This window comes from Parasteatoda tepidariorum, chromosome 1 (assembly GCF_043381705.1).
Source record: "Parasteatoda tepidariorum isolate YZ-2023 chromosome 1, CAS_Ptep_4.0, whole genome shotgun sequence".
Taxonomy (NCBI): Eukaryota; Metazoa; Arthropoda; class Arachnida; order Araneae; family Theridiidae; genus Parasteatoda; species Parasteatoda tepidariorum.
In genome coordinates, this window is record NC_092204.1 from 77,504,386 (window position 1) to 77,530,644 (window position 26,259).

Genomic DNA, 26,259 nt, shown 5'->3' on the forward strand with positions numbered 1-26,259 from the left:
GTGCTGATATTGACTCTTGGATGCTTTTAGATGTGCTACCAGGAGACTTAAGAAAACCTACATTTTGCAAATCAAGACACAATGGAATCATTGATGCATGGAAGGGCAATTTGAGAACATTTTTAAATATTCTGGAGTACATAGTGTTCTACTCATGTATTCCTGATGAGGACTTGTGTGATATCATTAAATATCTTTTATTTTCTTTTCTTGATGAACACATTCAAGAGGAGTATAATGTAGAAAGGCAATTTAAACAATGCATTGGTATCGTCTTAGAGGCAATACCAGAAGAAATCTGGCAATATGCTGTAAGTATATGTTTTTTCTTTTGTAATCTAAATTATTTTTCTAGTGTTTCTTCTTTCTGTTATTAAATCAATACTAGCTGTTGTAGCATTGAAGGGATATGAAGGAAAAAAAAAGCATTACCAACCAAACAATTTGCATTAAAAGTAAACTATTCTCGAAAAAAAAGTATTTGTAGTGTTACTATTATGTAAAAAAAATAGATAAATAAAAAATTTGAGCAAAGCAATATAGATACCCTTTTTATTTTAATCGTCCATGCATTTTCTTACTTTATTACAATGTAGTAATTTTATATTTGACCTATGACTTTACATTTTTATATTTGTAAGAAAAATGTTAGAAAGGTTATCACTAAAAAATGTGTTGTTGCATGAAATTTTCGCAATACTTAATTGTAACACTTTAGATTCACTACAATTTTAATTTTTGAGCATACTAAATAGTAATGTTAATATTTTTGTAATAATTTTTAACAATTCAAGCATCAGAATAGTTAAAATTTTTTTATGTATTATTTTTATTTTTAAATCTGCTACTTATTAGGTATTGTATGTACAGTACAGAACTCATTATCCGGAAATCTGAAAACCGGAAAGCCAAAAAACCGGAATAAAATTCAATAAATTTTCCCGCCATTTTTAAAACAAATAATTTTTTTCCTTATAAGATTTTAGGATTTTTCTTTCTTTTTTTTTAAAGATGTTTACCTTACCATCATTTTGGAAATAATCATTAGTGCATTACTCCATCGTTTTTTCTTCTTTTTAAGATTATTTCCAAAAAAATTTTTTTTTATAGTTTGGTTTAGCAATAAAAAAACGGTTTTTTGTAGCGATTCAGAAAACCGTAAAAATCAGTTATCTGGAATAGCGATGGTCCCAATCGTTCCGGATAATCGGTTCCCTACTGTACTATAAAATTTCCAAGGTTTTGTTATGCTTCTTGGTGACTACATTTTTAAATCTATGTTCATAACTAATGTTGTTAAATTTTTTATAATAATTTTTGGAGATCTATAAGCATCAAGGCACCTACAAATTTCTTCTTCTGTTTTAGCGTGTAACTAATCCCCAATACAGACGTGCCAACTCTCCCGCATTTTGCGGGAGTCTCCCGAATTTTGAGTTATTCTCCCGCCCTCCGGAATTGATTTGAAAAACTCCCGAATTTTACTGCGATCGACGGCCAAACTCAAAATTACCTAATTTTTCCGCGAGTGCGAAGGTAAGTTTTTCTTTCAGCTTGAATTCCATCCCCTCTTATCAAACTACCATCTGCCTGAAGCGTAGCTGAACATGCTTTATTTTCCCCCCTCTTCAACGTTACCTCTAAAAACACTCCTATTTCACCCGCCCCCTTACACTGGGGGCGGGTGAAATCTTCCTCTTCTTTCGTGTGGAGTTGAATGCAATGACGTCACATGTCGTTATCGAGTGACGTCCGTTCAGGAGTGGGGAAACTCGTACTCTCGATAGTTGGAATTGATATTGTATCTTGCTGTTTTTATAGTTTTTAATGCGTATTTTTCCACGGTTGGCAACAAGCTCGTAAACTAGCAACGTGATATCAATTATTCGTTTAGTCTTCGTATATTTAAAAAAAAAAAATTTCAAGGATGTCTTAAGTCGAAACGGAAGTATGGATCAATTTCAACAAATCATGTACCAATGACTTTAGCAAGACTTAATTGCGGAGAGCTAAGTCTGCAACTCTTTTTTTCATGCATACAGTAGAGAACCATTTATCTGGTATCCAGATAATCCGGAAAAAAAATTTGCTCGGTTCTCCCGCCATTTTGAACTAAAACGATATGAAAAAAAAAGCGGAAACTGGACTAATCCTTGAAGTTGAGTAGAGGAAAATGTGAGGAAGGGAAGAATTTTTTTCCCCGTTTACCCAGAGAAACGTCATTTCTTCCGCGACCTTGAAGATTTTAGATCTTTATTCTCTTTTAGGTCGTTAAACTCAAAGGAGTGGCATGATGATTTCGTTTGCTAGTTTGATTTACGAGGGGGTGGGGAAAATGCATTGCACATGCATATCAGTGAACAGAAGATGAAAGAGAAAAATATATTTATCTATTTGACATCGATTAATAAAAATAAAATGTTTTTCTTTTGAATAAATTCTGATTCTTTGGAAGTGCGGTATCATTCGCAAGTTTTTCTTGATGTGGAATCACACCTGCTTTAATTAAAAATCGCGTTTTTATAAAAAAAAAAAAAAAGGAGAATTGTTTATTAATTTAAGCATACAATTATTTTATGAAGCAGATTGCAGTTTCGTTTTTCTGATTCCACTACGTTTTTTTTTTCTTTTTCATGATAAATTTTGCACTCAATAAAATTATTTGTATTACCAAATTTTTTCATTAGTTTTTTTTTTTTTTTAAGTCCGTTGATCTTGCCTTGTTCTAGGTTTTAATATTTATGCTAGTGCCGTTTTTTAACTATCGTTTCGGTTCGATAATTTTCAAGTGTTGTTTTTATTTAGATTAATAGGTTTTCCTTTTATTTTCGCCCCCCCCCCCATGAAATATATTGCGTTATTTAATCATTGGTTTTGTTTATTAGTTGATTTAGGAATCGTAATTATTTTTTAAACTTGTTTTTCTTGTCTAAACTTGCAAATTTTTTTATTCTTTTAAATTTTATTTTTCTACAATTTTTTTCCTTTTTAGATTTAGGAGTGCTTTTCTTTTTTCTCTTACTTTAAAATGTGTTTACATTTTTTCCTTGTAATTTGGGTTTGATAAAACATCGATTAACGACACTTTTTTGTCGATCCAGGAAACCGGGAAATTAAGACATCCGGGATAGCGATGGTCCCGAGCATCCCGGATAATTGGTTCTTTATTGTACAGACATTAGTATTGAATTGGTTTTTTAAAATAAAATACTTATTCAATTTGTTTATTTTTTAAAAGTTTTTGTGTATTTTTATTACAGTGTCGGGTTTTTGAATAATGTTTTATTAAGGAAATGGTATTTATTTAAAGAGTATCTACCTAATATAGTTTTGTGTTGCTAAATCTGTGTTTAATTATTTTATTTCCATTTAATATTTTTAAACAATTATTGCTCTATTAGTGTGTAAAATTTCTTGCATTCTTATATTTAATAAATTTTTTACTTAAAATTCCTTAGAAGTGCCAAATGTTGCATACCATGCACCTTTTTTTACCCCTCCTGAAATCTCCTGAATTCTTGTTAGAGAAACTCCTGAATGTTAATTTTGCTAGGTTGGCACGTCTGCCAATAATTGCACTTAGCATACAATTTCCATATTTTTGTTATGCTTCTTGATGACTTTACTTTTTTATAATACAATTTTGAGGTTAACTATACACAGCAGGGGTGGGCAAACTACGGCCCGCGGGTCAACTGTGGCCCGCCGGAAGCTTTTATCCGGCCCGCGGACAGAATTTAACTTGCCGATCCGTGGCGAATATAAACATTATACATTATATATCCATTTTCTTGTCTACTTTGTTTAGAGCTATTTTTGTTCTTTCTTTTTTATCAAAGTACTGATGACCTTTTTACTTTCTCCATTTTTATTCTACAAAACATAAATTGATGGAAATAGTTAGCTTCACACAGACAGCTTCAATTGGTAAAATGTTGAAAGCAGAAGTTCATTGTAGAATAGCCGTAAATTGGCTCCAATGAGCATTTGTCTTTTTCGAGGACAGACACATGGAATCTAATACAGTAGGGAACCGATTATCCGGAACGGTCGGGACCATCGCTATTCCGGATAACTAATTTTTCCGGTTTTTCTGAATCACTACAAAAAGCCGTTTTTTTATAGTTAAACCCAACTAAAAATAAAAAAAATTGGAAATAATCTTAAAAATAAGAAAAAACGATGAAGTAATACACTAATGATAATTTCCAAAATGATGGTAATAAAAACAAGAAAGAAAAATCGTAAAATCTTATGAGGAAAAAAAAAATTTAAAAAAAAAAAAACGGCGAGAGAATTTATTGAATTTTGTTCCGGTTTTTTGGTTTTCCGGTTTTCTGATTTCCGGATAATGGGTTCTGCACTGTATAGGCGAATTGTACTTCACATGTTGCAGACAGCGCATTTTAAGCTCCAACGAGCGGATTTTTCTACCGGCTTGAGTTCTAACATCACTTACTGCGTATGGAAAGATTGCACACAAACAACGTCATTGTAAATAATGGTGAAATTATTAAATGCATAAAATGGCTATTGCTTTTTTGAGTTATTGGTAACTTTTTTTCCCCCAAAATGGCAACTAAAAGGTGCAAAGTTGATGTAGAGTGCCATGCGTTCAATGATGAATTGACTTAATTTTATTTTAGAAGTTAGAATTTTTATTTTAGAAGGTTTTACTCGCCCCACCAAGCTTTTTTTTCTCGATTTTTGGCCCTCGACCAAAAAAAGTTAGCCCATCCCTGATACACAGTATTATTCAGCAATAAAATTGATATGAGTTTGCTTTTTGTTAGTATACAACTTCAATTTAAATTTTTTTATTTTCCGTTAAACTTGTGACGCACTTATGGTGAAGTGTAGAATTGGCTCTCTACACATTTTCTCAAAAATTGTGAAATAACCACATCTTGTGAGGATAGTACACTCTTCTTCCACAAGAAGATAGTACTTCCACAAAAAGATTTCAAAAGGTTCATCTGCTGGCAACGAATACGATATTATGAATAACATCAAGACTTAGCACCAAATAGACAATTTATCAAATATGACGATGGAAGACAAACAAGACACTCACAGCGATAAGTAAAAACAATGATGATAGAAACAACTTAGCATGAGTGACAAATTAATTTAAATTCATCTTAATTTGTAAGAAGCTTACCAATACAGTCTAACAAAATTTGAACTACAGTAGAAAGTCCCATTTTGCATTCCCCGATTTTTGCGTTCTCTAAAATTGAGGTTGATTGTGATGATTCTTGGCGATAATAATTTTATGCAAAACGTGAGAAATAATATACTGTAGTTAAAGGCGAATTTTAATTCCGTGATATCAAATCGTTTTTCATATTATAGTAAAAATCGAATTAAAATCAAATAAAAATCAGAAATTGGCTAAAATTCGTAAAGAAGCGGAAAAGTGGAGGAACTTTTTTCCTTGCATACTTTTTATAACGGTTCGCAAATGTAAGAATAAAAAGTGTTTTTTGTAAGGCAAAAGAGTTTTGTTTAATTTGATCGTTAAAAAGTGTCCGGAAAAAGAGACTCAGTTAAATGGATGCCTGCATATGGGACTTTTTGCTGTATTATTATTATATCTAAATTTAAAATACATTGTGACTGTAACTGAAATTGTTATAATGAAAAAATAAAAGACGTAAAATCAAATAGGCAATTTATAACATTAATATGAGGATGGATAGAAGACAGATAAGATATTCACAACTACAAAAAATATTGGTAATCAAAACAGCATAGCTGTATGAGTGACAAATTTATATAAATCCATTTGAATTTGCATGAGGTCTTCCGACACAGTCTAACAAAATTAAGCTATTAAGTTTATCACTAAATTTAAAGTGCATTGTGAATGTAATTGAAAGTAATAATAGCTGTTATTAATCACCATTAATAAAATGCCATGACCATTAACAGAATGTCATGTCTAATTCACAACTATTTCATTCAGAAGTGACTAAACAAGTAATGTAAGCTTTTAAAATAGCAAAGTAATGACTGATCATAGTAGTGCAATAAAGTCTGCAAGGATTTTTTTGTTATAAAAAAAATTATTGCCTTTTAAATTGTTAAAGTTGTTAGCAAACACATCTAAATTAATTCAATTTGTATATTTTAAGATATTTTTGAATGCAATTTTATTTTGTATATTCCAGTCTCCCTCTATTTTTTTGTTACAAGATAGCAGATTTCTGGTGTTTCGGGTGCAGAAGTTGATTGCTGATCGCTAAATTTTTTACATTTAAAAAACTTTCAAAAGAGTCTCCAGTTAATCTCAAATCAAAATTTCAAGTTTTAAATATTTCAGTGTGTTCTCTCTGGATATAATAAACATATTTGCCTTCAGATAAAGATGCTGAATGTTATTGAATCTGACATGAATCATGTTCTGGAATCTTTAAATTTTTAGCTTTATGGTACGCTTTAAAAGTTTTGATTGTGTGTGTGTGTGTGTTTTTTTTTTTTTTTTTTTTTTTTNATATATTGATTAATCATGAAAGAAAATACAAAATTAATTGTATACATATTAAAAATAGTTTTTGTAAAAGGTAAATTCATACATAGTTATTCAGATCTATCTCATTGTATATAATGCATCGATATTTCATGATTAACTGATGTTCAACTTTATTACAAGTGTATAAGACAATCTCCTCATTCTTGTAAAATTTTGGTGGTTTGTTAAGTTGACTTATACATCAAAATATTTGGTATTTAATTTTTAAATGTTGCTGTTTAGTTAAAATTTGTTTCTTTTATGTTTTGATAATGTTTTTTTTTCTTTTCTAAATTTAGTTTTCAGTTATATTTAGTTTCATCATGTCTATCGGAAAGATTTCTTCTCTAGGCAGTTGGAATAATGTTTGTCTTCTTTGTAAAGTAATGCCCAAGTACTCTGAGAGAGGAATGATTTTACAAAAAGCAGTTGCAATCAGCTGTTTAAGAAAACTATCAGGTATCACAGATAATATTGAGCCAAATCTGGAAGCAGCAGAGTATTCAGTGAGTATAATTAATCTTTTTTTTTTTTCTTTCCACAGTGTGATATTCATCAATTTATGTAAGATTTTAATTATTGAAAAGTAGAGTGAATGAATAATATGAGTGGCATTTTAGTGAATTTGAGTAAACTAGCTTTAAAGTCTATATGTTACTGTGTTTCTTGTTGCTTTGCTATATCTCTTTGTTAATTGTTCATTTGTGTAGGCATGACACAAAATGTTTTGGCCTTAACTCTATAATAAGATATGATGTTGAATGTTTTTTATAACTTAAGTTCTCTTACTTTTCTTAGAAAATTCACGGATTTATTTTAATGGATAAATTTTGTTTTGAAGGTTAAAAAAAAATCTCTCATTCAGGCTTGTATTCTCAAAATACAACCTTAGTTTCTAAATTTTTTTTTCATTTTATCTGGTCTTATTTGTTTAAATACTCTTAATCTTTTTATGCTGAATTTTTATTAAATATATTTTTAAACTTTTTTTTTGTATTAATTTTATTATGAAATACAGGATTGGAACATCGTAGGATTGGTGCTTTTTTCTGCTTTAAAAGTAGAATCTTCTGAATACAGCTAAATTCCAGACAATTTTTGAAGTTTGCACTTATTTGTAGTTGTTTAGATCTAAGATAAATTGTTTTCATTTTTGCAATTTCTTTAATTTACTAAATCAATTGTTAATAAATAAATTTTTGAATATGAATAAAGAAAATTTTTTTTCAGGCTACTTTTTTTTGGATTTTATATTTTAATACCAATATAATTCTGATAATCAAGCAGATTTTTTACAAAATTATTAGTCTGTTTTTTTATAATTAAAAAATTCCAAAATGTATTTTTGCTTATAATAAAAGTGTCTTAATAATAATATATAAAGGGAACCAGTGTACCATCTGTGACAAAGGGTTTGAAAATAATTTAAACTCAGGAGTTGCTGAAAAGTCATTTTGCCACGATTTATTTATTGCTTAAATTGGCAAGAATTTGATATCTATTATTATTTTTTTAAAAAAAAATTTTCTTTGAAATACCACCAATTTCAGGAAAAAAAGTTATTCCAATACAATCAGAGATACAACAAAGATAGAATAGTTTTTTTTATGACTTTCTTTTTCTTAACTAGCTGATAACTATTGGTTTAAAGCTGGATGGACTTTAAGACTTTTTTCTACGTTGTCTTTCGGATTAAAACGTCCGTCATAACGACAGTTTAAGTGCCTTGGCTATTAAACCATTGTGGCCTTATTTATGATACTAGTACAATTTAAAAACGCTATTATTAAAAGTCAGTGGCAAATTTCTCAGCTTCTAAACTAAGCTCAGCGGCGCTACAGCCCATAGAGGGCCAAGGCCTACTGTGCCCATCTCAGTTTTCTTGACCTTGGGCTCTGAGGAGGCTTGCAGGAGCAGCCTTGGGCTTGCAGGAGCAGATGTTCCGGTCAGGTGGTCAACCGAACGCGGAACCCCCAGTGTTTAGTTCCCAAGCATGCTTGGTACTAATTTATCGACCCACTGAAGGGATGAAAGGCTGAGTCAACCTTGCCCGGCCCGAGGATCGAACCAGGGACCTGTGGCACGGCAGCGTGAAGCGCTACCACTCAGCCACCGGGCGTCTTTTTCAGCTTCTATATATTTTATTTCTTATAAATTTTGTTTCTTATCATTCAGCAATTTTTTTTTCATACATTATTTATCAATTTTCCTTTCTGATTTAAATTCGATTTTTCACAATTGACCAAAGACTAACTTTTAAAGTGAGTAATCAGTACATAAAATTTAGGAATTTGCTATTTCTTAATATTTTCTTTTTTGTTCAAATTTATCAGTTTCTATATTTGTATTTTAATTGGATTTTATCTAATTTTCATTTCTTATCCTTCAGCAACATTTTTCTTTTATACATGATCAAGAAGTTTTTTTTTTTCTGATTTAAATTTGATTTTTTTACAGTTGTCCAAAGATCAACTTTTAGAGTGAATTATCGATACGTAAAATTATGGAGGTCACTGTTTGCTAATTAAATTCTATTTTGTTCAATTAAGCTATAAAGTATGAACTAGTTTTCATTAATAGTTACTATATCCTGTTAGAATCACTGATTTTAAGTAATTGTTCTGGTGACTGGAGTTCTCACTGCAAATCAATACTTTAAATCATCTTGGTCTGATAACTACTAAGTATGAACTAGTTTTGATGAGCGATAAAGTATGAACTAGTTTTTATTAATAGTTACTATATTCTGTTAGAATTACTGATTGATAACTGGAGTTCTCACTGCAAATCAATACTTTAAATCATCTTGGTCTGATAGCTACTAAGTATGAACTAGTTTTGATGAGCGATCAATTATAAACTTGTTTTTATTAATAGTTACTATATTCTGTTAAAATTACTGATTTTAAGTAATTGTTCTGGTGACTGGAGTTCTCACTGCAAATCAATACTTTAAATCATCTTGGTCTGATGGCTACATGAACTAGTTTTGATGAGCGACAAAGTATAAACTTGTTTTCATTAATAGTTACTATATCCTGTTAAAATTACTGATTTTAAGTAATTGTTCTGGTGACTGGAGTTCTCACTGCAAATCAATACTTTAAATCATATTGATCTGATAGCTGCTATCCTGACTAGAAGGCTCGTGATTTTTCATATTAATTAAAAATTATTGTAGGACTGTAAGATATTATTAATAAATGAAAGAAAACGTATTTTTAAAATGTTGCTTATTTAGATTGATAGGGTAGGGAGGCATAATTCCTTAATATCCTATTTTACCCTAATACCCTATTTTTTGTAAATATCCTATTTTTTAAATAGCAGTATCTTTATTGATAATGCCTTTAATAATAATAAAAAAATAATAATAGTACATTTGCATTTAAGTTAAGTTAAGCAGGAAAGAATGAGACAAAAACAGAGCTTGATGTTGAAATATGTGAAATGTGATTTCGATAATTATATAAACAAAAAAATATAAATAATTATCTGTTTCATGTAATTGAGTAAATTAGAGTTTGTTGATTTTTTTTAATGTAAATGTAAATAATAAAAATTTTATGATTTTTTCTATGACATTTATTATAGTTATAAAAGGTCATTGATTCTTTTGATGCTAATGTGAGATTTTTTTAAGGCGCCATTTATTTGTCACATTTATAGTAATTATTTAAAGTTAGTGAGGCTGTATTACATTTTGCCTAATCTATTTTAAAACTATCATAAGCTGATTAACATATTTTTTCTAAATTTTAAGTGTTATAAGTTTTCATCAGAAACAAAATATTTTCTAGTTGATCTTAAGAAAGGAAATAAAGTTTTTATTTTTAATTGTAAATGATATTAATGCATGTCGTTTTGCACATTTTTAATTGAATTGCATATTAATGAAAAAAATTATTTTATTTACAGACAGAATATTAGTTAATTATTATGATTTATTTTTCTCAAGAATTACTTAAATTATGATATTCTCATTTTTAACTGCTATGTGATTTATATATATATTGTTAAAGAATATGAGCATTAGTACTTAATTTTCCATTCTGTGCCTTTCTTGTCATATTGATATTCAATTGCCTTCAGTTATGATTTGATAGTCATAGTATTCATTTTAATTTTACATCCACGTGTCTATTCTTAGGTTTTAGATTTAAAAGATATATTGGAAAACCTTGGTGAATTGGAATCTCAGCTCTGCAGCACAGCTGTTACCTTGATCGATATTTGCATTAGTTACCTTCAAATAAGTTTAAAAGTAAGTATCTAAAAATTTAAGCTTTTAAGAAGTAATTTAAGCTTTTAGCAACTCTTTGTGTAACAACCATTGTCAACTTGGAAGATTTAAATATTTCAAAATTTTTTGCTAAGTTTTTGAAGTATTTTTTGTACAGTAGGAAACTGATTATCCGGGACGATCGGGACCATCGCTATTCCGGATAACTGATTTTTCTGGTTTTCTGAATCGCTACAAAAAGCCATTTTTTTTATTGTTAAACCCAACTGAAAGAAAAAAATATTTGGAAATAATCTTTAAAAAAAGAAAAAATGAGGAAGTAATACACTAATGATTATTTCTAAAATGATAGTAAGATAAACAAATATCTTTCGGAAAAAAAAAAATCTTATAATCTTATGAGGACAAAAATTTTTTAAAAACAAATGGCAGGAAAATGTAATAAATTTCGTTCCGGTTTTTTGTTTTTCCGGTTTTTTGTTTTTCCGGTTTTCTTATTTTCCGGTTTTCTGATTTTCGGATAAGGGGTTCTGTACTGTAATTTGCTAATTGCATTTAAGATGTGGTTGCAAAGTGAACATTTATGACAAAATCTGTTTAAAGAAATATGAAGGTTTATGTTTTGAACCCTCCAAAATAGATGCCCATTATCAAGGCTCACCAGATGTGAATGTCACGAGACCATACACATTTGTCGAGTCTTGAGAATGGGCTCTATTTTGAGAGATCAAAATATATAAACTTCCATTTTCATATTTTTTTAAGCTAATGAAGTGTTTTTTAATATCAATTATATCTTTCCATGTGAGTGTCTTGGGATTATTTTTTCACATCTTGTCTGTTTCATCCTAGCTGTGCAAACTGTTCTTTCAGTAAATACTTTTGAGATATCTTGTGAGTAGTAAAAGTAAGACAACCATGCCTTATTTAGAAGCTTCACTATTATAATTGATAGGATTTACGTTGTTGAACTTGCATTTTGATATTTGGCTGTCGTAAAAATTTTAAAAAATGAGATTTGATGATGATATAAATTTCTATAACAGATGTTTAACATCAAAATTAAAAAAAAAGCTTAATATGTAGTTTTTATTGTAGAATCTGAAAAGAAGGAAAAAGATAAAATCTTAGTGCTGGGTTCCTACTTGTCTTAAAAAAGCAGCTTAAAGGTGTTTGATTTTGTTTACATAAAATAAGCTCTCTTAAGAGTGCATACTTTCAGTATGAGGTGCTTAAAAATGTTGATTTTTTGCTTCAAGCAGGAGTGATTGTATTCCGGGTTTTTCGTTTCTTTCTTCCTGGTCTAATAACAAGAAGTAAGGCTTTTAATTTTTCCGTAAATATTCATTGGTTCGTGGTCTTCCGCAAATCAATTACTTATAATCCAGACAAAATTTTGAAACTTTTGCCAAATCCTATTGACATAACGTTTACATACAGGTGATTCTTCTGCCAATTTGATTATTTTGATTTGGCGGTTTTTCACCATTTTGAATACTTCAGGGGTGATTGTGCTCCGGAAAAAATCCGGATTTCCGGAATTTTTGCTAACAGTGATCTGGAAGTTTCCGCAGATCGAAGGTCCAGGCGTTTTAAAATATCATTTATCACAGAAGTTTCCGGAAATCAAATTTTCGAAGGTGCAACTTAAAAACACAGTTTATTTTGTTTGTTTGTAAGGGAGAGCCAGAGAGATACTTTATAAGCTTATATTCATGATTAATATTCATTTTTTATCAGTAAATAGTTGTTATAATCATAAACTCAAGAAAGAAAGACATATTTGTAAATTTTAATTACTTCTCCAGGTCATCATAGCTATGTGTAAATGGTATAGGTATGTGTAAAATTTTAAATATATTTTAAGTAAACTAAGAAAAAACCTTGTTTAAATTTTTTTCAATTTAAACTGCTTTTTGTTTTTTTTTAACTCAAGAAATTTTCCGAAATTTTGACTTGGGCTCACAATCACCCCTGATACTTGGAAGTGTGCTGAAATCTGCAAATATTGTGATTCTTGTTCCTCCAATTTTAATTTTAAACATAAATTTTTGTATTTACTTTTTTTTTAAGGTTATGCATTGAAAGGTTTGATTATAAGGTTTGATTCGTATTCATGCAATTTAAAAACGTTCATCATGATTTCTATTCGTGCGATTTAAAAATCCATTAACACGATTTATATTTACTTGTTTTTAAAATCTAATATTGCAATTCGTTTTCACATGTTTTTAAAATCCAATATTACAATTCCTATTCTTGTTGCAATATCAATTATTATTTTTATTTATAAGCTGGTCATTAATAAAATCTTTCTTAGAATCTTTTTAAAATAATAATAGTTTCAATAAAATAACTAACTTTTATCTCTAAAATAAAATAAGTATAACATTTATGAGTGGTATAAAATTTATGTTGACCATATTCTTGTAGCTCTGATAAATCCTGAAAAAAATATCATTAATAATAATATTTTTATAGCTTAATAATCTTGTATCATTTATGACAGAAGCAATGATTGGTAAAATGTTACTAGATTTCCTCTACGAAAACGTTAAGTTAGGTATAAAAGTGCAATAGTTCCTGTATTTTTTTCTGTATAATCTTTAATCAGTGTTAGAAGTTATCAGTAATATCTCACTAAAATGGATAAATTTCCTTTTTTTCCCCCAGACAGATTATGACAGTCTTTTGGATTCTTTGAGGTCTTGCGGAGACAGACTAAAGGATATCACTTCTGTGAGTATTTTAAGCCAACTGTATGTATATTTATGGTATTTGAATTAGCGTTTAAATTTGTTGAAATATGTTATGCTACATAAATTAAAAAAAAATTTAAAAAATTGTCAGTCTTAAGTTTACTGTTTTATATTTTTACAAAAAAAAAAACAACTTAGTTTGCAAAATTTATTTTTACTGAATATTTTTTAAGTGTAAAGAAAATGATAATCTTCTATATCTATGTTTTTGTTTAAATAGTGTTCCACTTGTTTTCATAGTCAGAAAAACAATTGTTTTATTTTTGTAGCCTTTATCAATGGATAATTGTGAACATATGGCAAGGATATTCTCAGAACTTCAAATAGTTCAACCTGTAAGTAAAAATGTTTCTTATTTTTTATAACTAATAAGTTTGATTATAAAATTTGTTTTAAAATTTTTATTTATTTTTATTTATACGAATAAAGAGTACCTAACTTATTATACGGGATGTTCTCTCTGTTCCCTAAGCATACTTTTTTCAAATCCGTGAGAAAAAAATGAATAACCTGCTATAATATTTAATTGTGAAATTCAGAATCTAAAGAATAATATTTCTTTACGATAAATGTAAAAATTTTCGTCTTTTATTATTTTAACAAAAGTCCCCCAAAATCTATTCTATATTGCCTAAAAAATAACTTGTATTTGTCCTTTAGAAATGTTTAAAAAAGTTGGAAAAAAACCCCCCCCCCAATTAGATATAAAAAAATAAGTGTGCAGATTTATGCAGTAACATAACTGTTTCAAACACTGGCCTAGTTGTGCATGTATTCTTTGAGAACAAAACATTAATAGAGACGTGTTATTATTCTATTTTTTCATCATATCTACGAACAAGTTTTGTAAAATTTATTTGAAAGCAAAAGAATGTGATGTAGAAAAAAGTCCTGATTTTAAATTTGAAAAAAAAATTGGAAAATTATCAATCCTGTTAAAAATAGAAGTGAAAAATGTGTAGAACAGCTTTTAAATTTGACAGAAATTAAAGAGGTGCCAATCGTCGTGGAAAAAGAATGAAACAAACAAATACTTTAAGATGAACTAACAGAATTCTGTATAATGTTTTTTGGAAGAAGATACTAAAAAGAAACTTTAAAATCCATTAAGCATCAAGGCTTTTAGCTAGCAAGGGCAGTTTATTCCTCAAGAACAATATTGCTTAGATTGTAATTCATCCTGCTTGAGAAAACTTTATGGGATATTTCCTTGTTTATTGCAACATACAACTGTGTAGTGTATATGATACTGTGGCTTGCAAGGCAACTGCAAAAGCACCTAAATAAGATCTCCTAATTTTTTAATCTTTAAAATCCTACGAAAGAAGTTATGAAACTATTTCAGGAGCAGAATTGAAGAAATATTAGACATATATTATCATTTTTAAGTGAGCCATGGTCCCTTGCCCTCCACCGGGCTTATTTAGGATTCTCTGATGTTACTGATTTGTGGCTGGGTGGCGCAGTTGGTTTGTCGTCGGCCTTCTAAGCCCAAGTCTGCGGGTTCGATCCCCGGCCCAGACACCGGATTTTCAGGATGCAGAAAATCCTCATCGGCCATGTCGTATGATTATACGGCATGTATGATTATACGGCATGTACGGCATCCCTGGAGTGCCTTATTGGCTCTTGGCATTTCTGGCAAAATTAAATTCCTAGTGTACTTTAGCATCCAAATAGAGTCTCGGTGCTGCCATCTAGTGTGGCAGAAACTAGACGTCCAAATTAACATGACCAATGGTATCTCACCCATTGTGGTGGTCCTGAAAGAGTGGATACCACCTCTGGAGAACGCACTAGGTCTGCTCATCGGCAAGACCGATTGTGCAGCTCATTGGAAATAAAAAAAAATGTTACTGATTAAGTTTATTCAATGCAGTTTGAAATGGCCTCAGAAGAAAACGAGAAGATCGTTGTTCATCTGCTGCTGTTACCAAAAGTACAAACATGAATAAGTAAAAACCTAAAATAGCAATTGATAAAATTAAAAAGATACGGCAGATGAAAAGAGAGTCTGAGCAAAGAAGAGATAGAATTCAAGAAAATCCTGTATTATATTAAGAACATAAAAGGAAAAATAGATTAAGATATAAGGCAAGATCTGAATATGGAAAAACTTAGGAATATGGAGTTGAACCAAGTATACGTGTTTCATGTGTCAAATATCCCCTAGATGGCGCTAAAGAGTTTCTTGCATGAAATAGCATTGTGATTATGCTCTTGGACAGATATATCCCACTAGTATTCTTCATTGGCACAGATATATCCCACTTGTATTCTTCATTGGGACTGTTATGTCCCTTCATATTTTATTCGTATTTTCTCAAATGAACATGGAAAAAAGAACAAATATGAGTTGTTCAATGTGTAATGTCAGGTTATGCAAAGATTGCTTCACCCTGTATCATACCTTGTAAAAAAAAAGTCCACATAATAAATTTTACCGGAATGATAGATGTGCTTGTAGTAAGTCGATCACTACAGGTGAGATATATGTATCCCACCATTAAGTACGGCTGGGACATATATGTCCCAGCCTCTAAATCGATAACGGCCTGTCAGAAAAATTCCAAACAATACATTTGCATTATTTGTGATCTATTTTGTCCTTTTGAATAATAAACCGGACAATTAAAAAAAAATCATTATTTAAAATTCAAATTTAAAGGGTTAAGTTGGTTTTTCTTGATGTTTATTGTGCCAGAGTTCGAATTCAGTAACTTTTTCGAAGGTAATGCTAATGCATAGAGGAGCACTGTGATTTATAGTTCAGAGCACAGATTCCATACATTCTGTTTTAATCTTCATTGATAGTGAGGCTAGTCTTTGTGTTAAACGTTTCAGGAGCTTGAAATGCCTCTCACAGCTCTTTCTGACCTTCCAATGATAACTATATCATCAGCATAGGCCAGTAACTGAATTGAAGGAGCATTCCTTAGAATGGGTCACAGCAGATTTGCTGTTTTAAAGTTTTTTTAAAAATAAGTTCAAGTATCTTAAAATGATGTACTTAAATGAATTCCATTCTCTATGGTAATTTTAAGTTTCTTTTTCCAGTTTGATGTATTAGATAATTTGTGTTTATACTCTTTGAGAATACGGTGATCCTTTAGTTCATCAATATCTGATTTAAAATTGGTGTTTTCTTTCAGACAATATAATTTTTTACACAATCTAAGTCTAACTTTAGAGATAACGAAGTAATATAAATTATAAATATGGATCTCCTGTAAATTAATTATTTTTATTTAAGTGGATCCCACATAAATTACTATCTGCACAATAGATTTTTTTATGCATGATATATTAAATAAATAATATATTTAGATCCAAAATATGATCTTGCTTTGATCTATGTAAATATCTTCTTCCTAATAAACTGAAACTTAGAAAAGTTAGTAGATTAAATTCAATGGCTAAATCTATGAAATAAATATAGTTTATTAACTGGATTGTGTCTAAAACTATATTAACTTCCATTATTGAATATAGTTTTGCAATCTCCTTCTTCAATAATCATCACTTTAACAATTTCTATCATAGCATACATTTGCAATCTGTTGTTACTGTTGAAATACCACACAGTTCTGAACTATGTTTATTCAAGCATACAGCTTAAACAAGAATACTAAACTACTATATTTTAGTATTTGGTTTGGTAAATTCCTAGTTGATAAGAAGTTTAAGATAAATACATAAATTATGTGGTTTTTTATTATATACATGATTACTACATTATGTTATGACTCAATTACACATTTTTTTATATTCTTCGTTTTTGAGAAAATTTATAAGTTATAATTTAATTCTGAAGTTTATAATTATTTATTTTTCTTTTTATGTTATATTTGTTATATTTTTCTATTGCAAATTGTTATATATATTTATAAATATTTGCCCTTTGAGAATACATAATAAAAATCGAAATAAGCATTATATTTATTGAGTTTGGTTTGTGTTGTAATTTTGTTTTTCTTTGTTACCTACATAATTAAATCTTTTTTGTTTTTCTCAGATGCAAGGTTTAAAATATGAATTTTCTGATGAATATGACTATGAAAATATTGATCCAGTGTCACATATTTTAACACCTAATTTTGAATCGACTACAGTGGAGACGTCAATAAAACAAGAACTGGTAACACCAGAAAAACCTCTTCATTTACCTCAGTTTACCGAAAGCACTGGTAAAGGAGTTTCCACTCCCCCCTTGACTAATACATCCGTTAAAATCAGTCAGAATTTCGGTGAATTGAATATTTCAACTAAAATTACATATACTCCCAAATATGCTGATTGCCCATGCCATGAAAATGATTCAAAAGAAATGCATTCTAATGCTAGTTGTCCTATTATTAATTCTAGTTTGCATAATAACGTAAGCATTGATTTAGAAGATGTCACTAATAATTTAAATATTACTCATCATGTTGAGAAAATTGATAAAACTTGTATGAACACTTTTCGCATGCCTGAAACTTTTTTAAATGAAACACCTGTTAAAACTGTCTTGAAGAAAATTGATAATAATAGTCAGACATGTTCCACTTCTGCCTATTCCCAAATTACACCGAATTCTCAAGATATTATTCATAATGTTAATCACAAGGAAATGGTTAATAAGAGTTTGGCTGATAATGAATGTGTCAGATTTCCAGATATTAAAAGTGATGTTGATGAGGATTTTGTAAATGCAGTTTTTGAGCCTAAAAATGTTTTAAATGAAACACTTGTTAGACCTGTCTCAGATAAAATTAATAATAATAATGAGGCATATTCCACTTCTGCTAATACCTTGAATTCTCGAGAAATTATTCATCATGTTAACCATATTAATCACAAGAAAATTGTGAATAAGAGTTCTGCTGTTCAAGAAGGCGTTAGATCTTCTGAGATTAAAAATAATGTCAATGAGAGTTCTGTAAATACATTTTATGGACCTAAAAAAATTAAGAATGAAATGCCTGTAAGTACATTTTGTGGACATAAACAAATTGTGAATGAAACACCTGTTAGAGTTCGCTCAAGGAATACTACTACTAATAATAATCAGACATATTACACTGCTCCTTCTCCCTGTATTACACCAAATTCTCAAGACATCATACATAATGTTAGTAATATTAATCAGAAGAAAATTGTAAATATGAGTTCTGCTGCTCAAGAAAGTGTCAAATCTGAAATGAACAATGATGTTAATGAGACTTCTATAAATACACTTTGTGTGCCTAAAAAAACTGATTTAAGAACTTTTTTCTTTGCTAAAGACTCTGATGAAAAAATTTCTAGTCATCCAGTTTCTAGGAATGAAATTGTTAATAATAACCCTATTTGTTCTAATTCATTAACTGCTCGTGAAATTAGACGTGACGTTAATAAAAATCATTGTGAAAAAGTTGTAAATGAAAGTTCTTCTAAGCAACAATCTGTTGAACGTTTGGAAATTAAAAGTGCAGTTAATGGAGCTTATGCAAATGACTCAAGTGTGCCTGTAAAAATTTTAAAAAATAATTCAGAAGTGATTACAATTGATGATGACAGCCCCGATGATAGAAATCATCCAGTTCTTTTTAAAGATGTTGTTAACGATAATCCTGTTTGCTCTACTTCTTGTCACCCATATAAGGCAGTGAATGCTCATGAAATTCATAGTAATATAAATAAAATTCATCATAATAAAGTTATAAATAAAAGTTTTGCTAATCAAGAATATGCTAATCATTTGAAAAATAAAAGTAAAATTGATATGGTATCTGTAAATAACATTAGTGTGTCAGCAAAAAAATTTAAAACTGTTTCAGAAGTGGTTATAATTGATGATGATGACCCTGGTGTTAAAAGTTTAAGTAATCCGGTTTTTCCGAGGGAAATTGTCAATAATAATCCTGTATGTTCCACTACTGTTTTACCCAATCTTACAAGGACTGCTCAAGCATGTGTTGATGGGGCAAATGTGAGAACAAGTACTGTAAATGTAACTAAATCAAAAGAAATAATTGCCATTGATGATAGTGATGATGAAATTCAAATTTTAAATCACTCCGTGAAGCGTACAAAAATACACAATGTGTTTAGTAAGCGTACTAAATTGGATAAATCTTCTCACCTAGCTAAAAAACCTACGGAAACCTCTCATAAAAAATCATCCATCTGTCTAAAGAAGCCAACTGAGAGTTCTGGCATTCGAAGTTTATTCAATTTTCCTAATACTGCCTCTTCTAATTCATTACCAAGACCTCCTGAAGTTTTACCCATCTTAAGTGATGATGACTGCCAAATAATATCTGATGATGAGATTATCTGTTTAAATTGATTATCTTGTGAGAAAAAATGTTTTGTTTTTAGCAATATGGTTACTGTTTTGTTTTGTTTTAAGTTTATTTCATGTAGTTTGGGTAAAAGAAGTGCTTATTATTTTTGGTACCATGAAGTATCAAAAGTATACCTAAGTATCAAAATTATATTTTAAAACATAAGAATTGAAAAATTTGTTTTGTCTTTATAATGTTTTGTCTTTTTTTTAGAAACCTTATTTGTCTGTAACAAAAATTCATCATTTCATAATTAATCATTGGTAGCCACATGAATAAAATTTGCCATTTGCATATTGCAATAAATAACTATAAAAAAATGACCATTCTGTCAATAACTGTGCAAATAATGCCTGACAGATATGCATATATCTCTTCAGTTTTTGGTTTAATATATGCAGTAAAGTGTAAACAGCAAAATTTTATTGGTTTTATAATAATATTATTTTATTAATTAATTGATTTTGGCTTAATATTATTAAACCTTTCCAATGTCTTGGTATTTGTCATTGAAAAATATTAATTTAAAAAAAAAAATTTGAATAATGTTAAAAAAAAATTAACCATATTTTTTTAATTTCTTGAAAATGTCTTTGTGACACAAGAACACTCTTGGTTGCAATAGAATTAAATTCAAAATGGTTAAATATAAATCAAATAAGTTAATATTCCTGTCTTCAATTTTAAAATTATTATAATTTTAAAAGAGGATATTTTTTTTTTAATAAAAGGTACTTTCTTTTTTACTGCTTTAAAGAATAGAATGAGTAAAATATGCATATATTGGTCTGAAATTGTGACATCACATTATGATATATGTCTTCATTTGTTATGTGATAAATAGATTTATTAAGAATTTTTTTTTAAGGTAGAAATTTTTTGTTGTTGTTGTTGTGTCCAATCCTTCAGGATCTAGCGACAGCTAGATCAAATCCAAGAGACCGTGGACCCTAGCAAAATCAAGCACCAGAAGTCGGCTATCACGGATGTCCGCAAGACCGAGCCCCAAGCAGTCGAGGATATGATCGGAGGAGGCCGGCATCATATGGCACTTGGTGTACGTTGGAAAGACTTTGCGGCCGCATTCAAAGGTCATGCTTTAGCAATTTTCTCATCAGACAAAGCAATTGTTTTAAAGATAAAGATAATTAATAATTGATTATTGATAATGATAATTTGTCTTCAAAAAATAGATTTCCTAAAAATTAAAAAACTCAAATTTTCAATCAACTGAGAATTAGTGAATTTAAATTTAATTGAAAGAGGCTGTTAAAATATTTTCTGATGTTAAAATATTTTCAAAATTATGTTAAAATATTTGTTCTGATATTTTCAAAGCTATTGAGGTTACTATAAATTGCCAAGTGATCAAAGATGCCTCACTAAAGTACAGCAAAGTAATATACTTGGGGGAAAAAACTTCTGATGTTTAGTCACATTGTTTTAGTCAGTCTTGTTATTTCCATCCTAGATGGTTATTTTGATATAAGTCAGTCTGATATTGTAAGCAACTTGTTTAAGACCCTTAAAAACAGCTTACTTTTTGGGTCAGAAAATATGAATATATTTGATATTTTTGGTCTATCAATGTGTTGATTACTTACAAAGAATTCTTATTTTTGAATCTCAATTTGAAAAATCTATTTTATTTGTAATCGAACCCTGTTATAGTGAACTGTTTGGATCTAGTAATAAGTCCACTAACATATCCTAATTCTTTGAAAAATTATTTTTAGTATATAACAATAGTGTTGTTAGAAATAGTGATTACATTATTTGTATTATTTACTGATAAAATATATTATATAGCAAATAACATTCTATGGAAGTAATTAGTACGTTTCAAAAAAATACAATTAGATTTTAAGTAAGATTTTACCATTTTTCGTATCAACAATTAGTAAAGAATTCAGTATTTTCTAGTCCTCATATTCTCCTGGGGAAAAAAATCAGAACTTAAATACCAAGTTCACTTCTGAGGTAAAAGTTGTAGAAATTTCTTATCTTTCTTCAACATAGGGAAAGGATCATAAGAATAGGGATGTGCAACTTAACTATTTGTTTGCTTTAGTGCAAAAGCAGAGAGCATGCAAGAGTAAGATATGACATAATGTAATGAAATGTCGTCATTTGCAATAGCAACTCCTTCAAATTTAAATTGGAGAAATAAAAAATCTGAATAAATATAAGAGTCCACTATAAACTAACTACCAAATTTTCAGCTCTCCACGACAAGCATATAAAATAACATTAGTCAATTTGAGTTCAGAAGAGACCTCTGTAAAAGTTTGCAATAACCGAGTATTCGCTTTTTTTCTTTTCTTTTCTCCAAGCTTTGGACATGTGTCATTATGGACCCTTTACCATATAGCCCAAAGCTTGGCTACTGGTCCGGTTCCACACCACCCTAGGAACGAGTCCAGTCAGCAAGAATTTATTGATAATTTAGATATGTACAAAGTCACAATGTTTAAAAAAATAAAAAAAATTAAATATAGTACAAGTTAATAACACATAATAGCAAAAATAAAGAAAGAAGTATAGAAAGAAAAACAAAATTAACTTAAAGGCCGTAAACTGTTAGTTATTGCCTAAACTAAATAAACAATTTTGAAAAAGATTCCCCCTTCCTTTTTTTGCTTTTTTTTTTTATACAGAAACCGAGGCTGAAAACAACATCAAAAAAAGTTTAAGAGGTAATAAACACTTTCAAGACATACTTAAAAAGTCAGGTTTGATTAAAATTTTAATAAGGAGTCGTTTTCTGTTAGAAAGTTCATTACGTTAATTAATTTAGAGTTTAATGTTTTATTTGTAAAAAAGTTTTTGTGCCAAATATACAGGGTGATTCTAAAAAGATGGGCAAAATTTTAGGAAGTGATAGTACACACCCAAGCAAAGAATTTTTAACAAAGAATGCATGGTCGAAAGCAAAACTACTAGAGGGCGTCAAAGTTTATGTTCTTATATGAAGCAAAAACACACAAAGAACGATGAAGTTAAGTTATAAAAGCAAATTTAATGGCATGTGATTACAATAAGTGTTCAAAACAGTGGCCAGCAGCGGCTATGCACGCAGTACAACGACGAAGAAAAGATAGGCGAACATTCTGAAACACACCAGGCATATCACGAACTTTCTCTGCAGCGGTCGAAAGCTTGGCGACAAGTAACGCAGCGCAGTAACTCGCAACAGGAATGGAGCTTTCACGTTAGCATCAAACAACTTTCCAAATGTGCCAGCACCTTTGCGTTTTGTTTTCGACTATGCATTCTTTGATTAAAATTGTTTGCTTGGGTGTGTACTATCGCTTCCTAAAATTTTGCCCATCTTTTTAGAATCTCCCTGTATAAATTATTAATGTTTGGAAGGCGTGTATGCCATGATATTGTGTAAAGACAAGTTGATAAGTAATGCTCAGGTGTACCTGAATGACCACAGGTACAAAGGTTTTTATCCGACCGAGTATTCACTATATACCAGGTTTATTATAGCAGGGTTCGTCTATATTTATGTATGTTTATATGCATGATTCTACAAAATTGCTATATTTTTACGAGCCAACATGTTTTAGAATGGGAAGTAATGTAACAGCTTTTTATTTTTATGTTAAATGTTGCTAAAATATTAGGTGGTAGCTATAATTTCTTATGCAAAATACAGAGTGTTCTAGGTCTGTAGACCTCTCTCTATATATTACTAGCTTAGATTTTATTTTATGTATTCTTCCATGCTAGTCTCATAAATTTGTTCAAACTTTATATTGCTGTGTTATGTGCTTGAGATTTTTGTGTTCTGCAGATAAAGAAAAATTTAAATACATTTAAAGTATTTGTTTAAATAATAAACATATAAGTGCTAGTTTCTTATTCAAGATGTGACTCAGTATTATTTACAAAATATTAATGGAATATTATGAAAGCATTGAAGTAATTTTGCCATATTTTTTTCTTTAATGTACAATTGTTTAAAATTATTTTTTCCTGTTGAAATGCTATGGATGTTTTTTTCCCCTATAATATTTTTAATAGTTAATATTCTCTTCCTTTAATGATATCAATCTGAAGATATAAGTTGATACATATTAAAATCTTTTTTCCTATTCCATAATACTTTTTACTATGGTATCTTTACTATAGTTTTTTTTTCTATTCCTATACCATAATAATTTTGCTGAAATTAATTTTGTGTTTTAAATAACATAAATTTTTTTTAAATAACTAAAATGGAGAAAGAAGTTTAATAAAATAGGATCTAGTCATGTTAGTAAAACTTATATTTTTATTTTGTTATGGAAATTTTAAAATAAAATCTGATGAAGCCAACAGATTTCAGATAGAAAATTCTGGAAATGTTTAAATCTTAATCATGATAAACATTTACACCTGATTACAATCTATTATATTTATGTATCTATAATTCTAGTATGTATGAGATATATCTGTGAAATTGTTTTACTTTTGTTGTTTTATCAGAATCATTTGTGCATTGTATTTTTTTACTACAATCTAAAGACTGTTATAGGGCTCATTTGATACATGTATATAGCATAATTTTGTGAATACAAATCATTGTTCATTGTTTTTATTATATCAAGATTTTTAAATGTTGCAGAAATAAAGAATTTTTAAATTTGGAATCTATCTGGGCATAAAATGTTTTCAAAATATTACAACTTCAGGGCTGTCGAGCAAGTGATATCTTTTTTGAAGTAAACCTTTCAGTATGATATCTATATTTCAAGATAGTTAAAAAATTTAATTGAGGTGCAGCTATGTTTATTTCCAAGCATTTTTATGGCAACTAAATTTTGATTTGATGGTTCAATGAATAAGTTTTAGAAGTAATGTTTATATTAATGACAGTTTGGAAAAATCTCCATTAAACTTATTATTATTGGATCCTAGCATGTACAGTAATATTGTATGTTAAAATCAAAATTTTAGATTTGCTACAATAACTATTTTTTTTAAATTAATGATTGATTAAAGAGCTTTTGTAACCTAATGTTTAACTTCAGATAATTTTTTTTATAGAAACACAATTTATGATCTGTTATTGTTAAGTTATTTCTCATAAAGCAGTCATTTATAGAAGTGATTTATTTTTCTTCAGAAAATCGGTATCTTTTTAAATGAATTAAGATCTATCCAAATTGTTTTTAGGTTGCATTGTAAATTCTGGATATTTTAAAAACCAGTTTCAATATACTCCGTATGAATTCAAAGTTTTATGTTTTTACTATTAGGAAACAGATTTTACGTCTGAGCGGCAAAGTTTTTATATCACGCATCCATATATTCTTAGTTCTAAAATAGGTACAAGAATGTGACTTCAATTAAATTCGAGCCAGCCTGAGAACAATAGGATGATTTGGTGCTCAAGCCCACCAGAGTCCGAGATATAATATGTCAAATAAAGGCTTAAAATTTGTGAAAAGGCTAAATAAAATATATTATTCAGATTATTCTTTTACCGATCAAGTGATACACAAAAATTAAGCGCAAAATTATATTTATAGTTTAAAATCAATTAGAATGTAATGTATGATATATTGTATATTATGTATATACAGTCAAACCCCGCTATAGTGAACACTGCTTATAGTGAACTCTCGGATATAGTGAACGAAATGCTCGGTCCCGTGCCTTGCTATACTCGTATAATGTTATTTTTAGTGGATATAGTGAACCAAAAAAGTGAGGAAGTTGGATATAATGAACTTTTTTCTGTCTTCGACTGATTCCCCTCCCCCATTTTCTTTGTAATAATTTTGAAATTTGTACTTCAAAATAAATACATATGCCGATTTTTAAAATCATCTATAGAAACTACTTTTATATGCTCGAATGGCAGGTTAGACATGTTTAAAAAACGGAATAGCAGAAATTCAGGAAAAATTATCTGAGAGTCGGGAAGTGTTTCCATATCTGATGTTGAGAATTGCTCATCAGCTAAAGATTACTAATTTTTATTTGTACGCAACACGAAGAGTGATGAAAAATAACACATTTTTTGCTACTTCATAATATTTTTCACTCATTTGTATGAATATAATGTAATAAAAGGGAGGAGTTTGGGAACCATTAGTTAAATTGCCTGCGCAACGGATATAGTGAACTCCCGGTTATAGTGAACCGAAATTTCGGTCCGTTGAAGGTTCGCTATACTATATACTTTTACTGTATTATATTTGAGAGTTTAATTTTGAGTCTGAAGACTTTGCTTTTGTGCACATGTTGGGTTCTGACTTTCGTGTTTGGCTTGTGATCTCTATTTAAATGGAGTTGGGTACTGATTCAAATCACCCATCCGAATTAGTAATTCTAAACCCTTAATTGAACCGATTCTATTGATTCAAATCACCTAGATTACTTGTTTTGCCAACTCTAGGTTTTCATAATTCCACATAGAAAAAAAGTAAATAAACA

The 26,259-nt window shown here is 29.3% G+C and overlaps 1 protein-coding gene across 1 annotated transcript; it reads left to right on the forward strand.

Annotated features, from left to right (window-relative positions):
- On the forward strand, nucleotides 1-24,467 carry LOC107441002 (uncharacterized; the record flags this gene model as incomplete). Its single annotated transcript, XM_071182818.1, is given in 6 exon segments — nucleotides 1-311; nucleotides 6,814-7,020; nucleotides 10,665-10,778; nucleotides 13,431-13,496; nucleotides 13,786-13,851; nucleotides 17,532-24,467. Coding segments are annotated over 6 exon segments (3,062 nt in total), but the record flags the coding sequence as incomplete, so codon positions are not given.
- Between the last annotated feature and the right edge of the window lie 1,792 nt (nucleotides 24,468-26,259).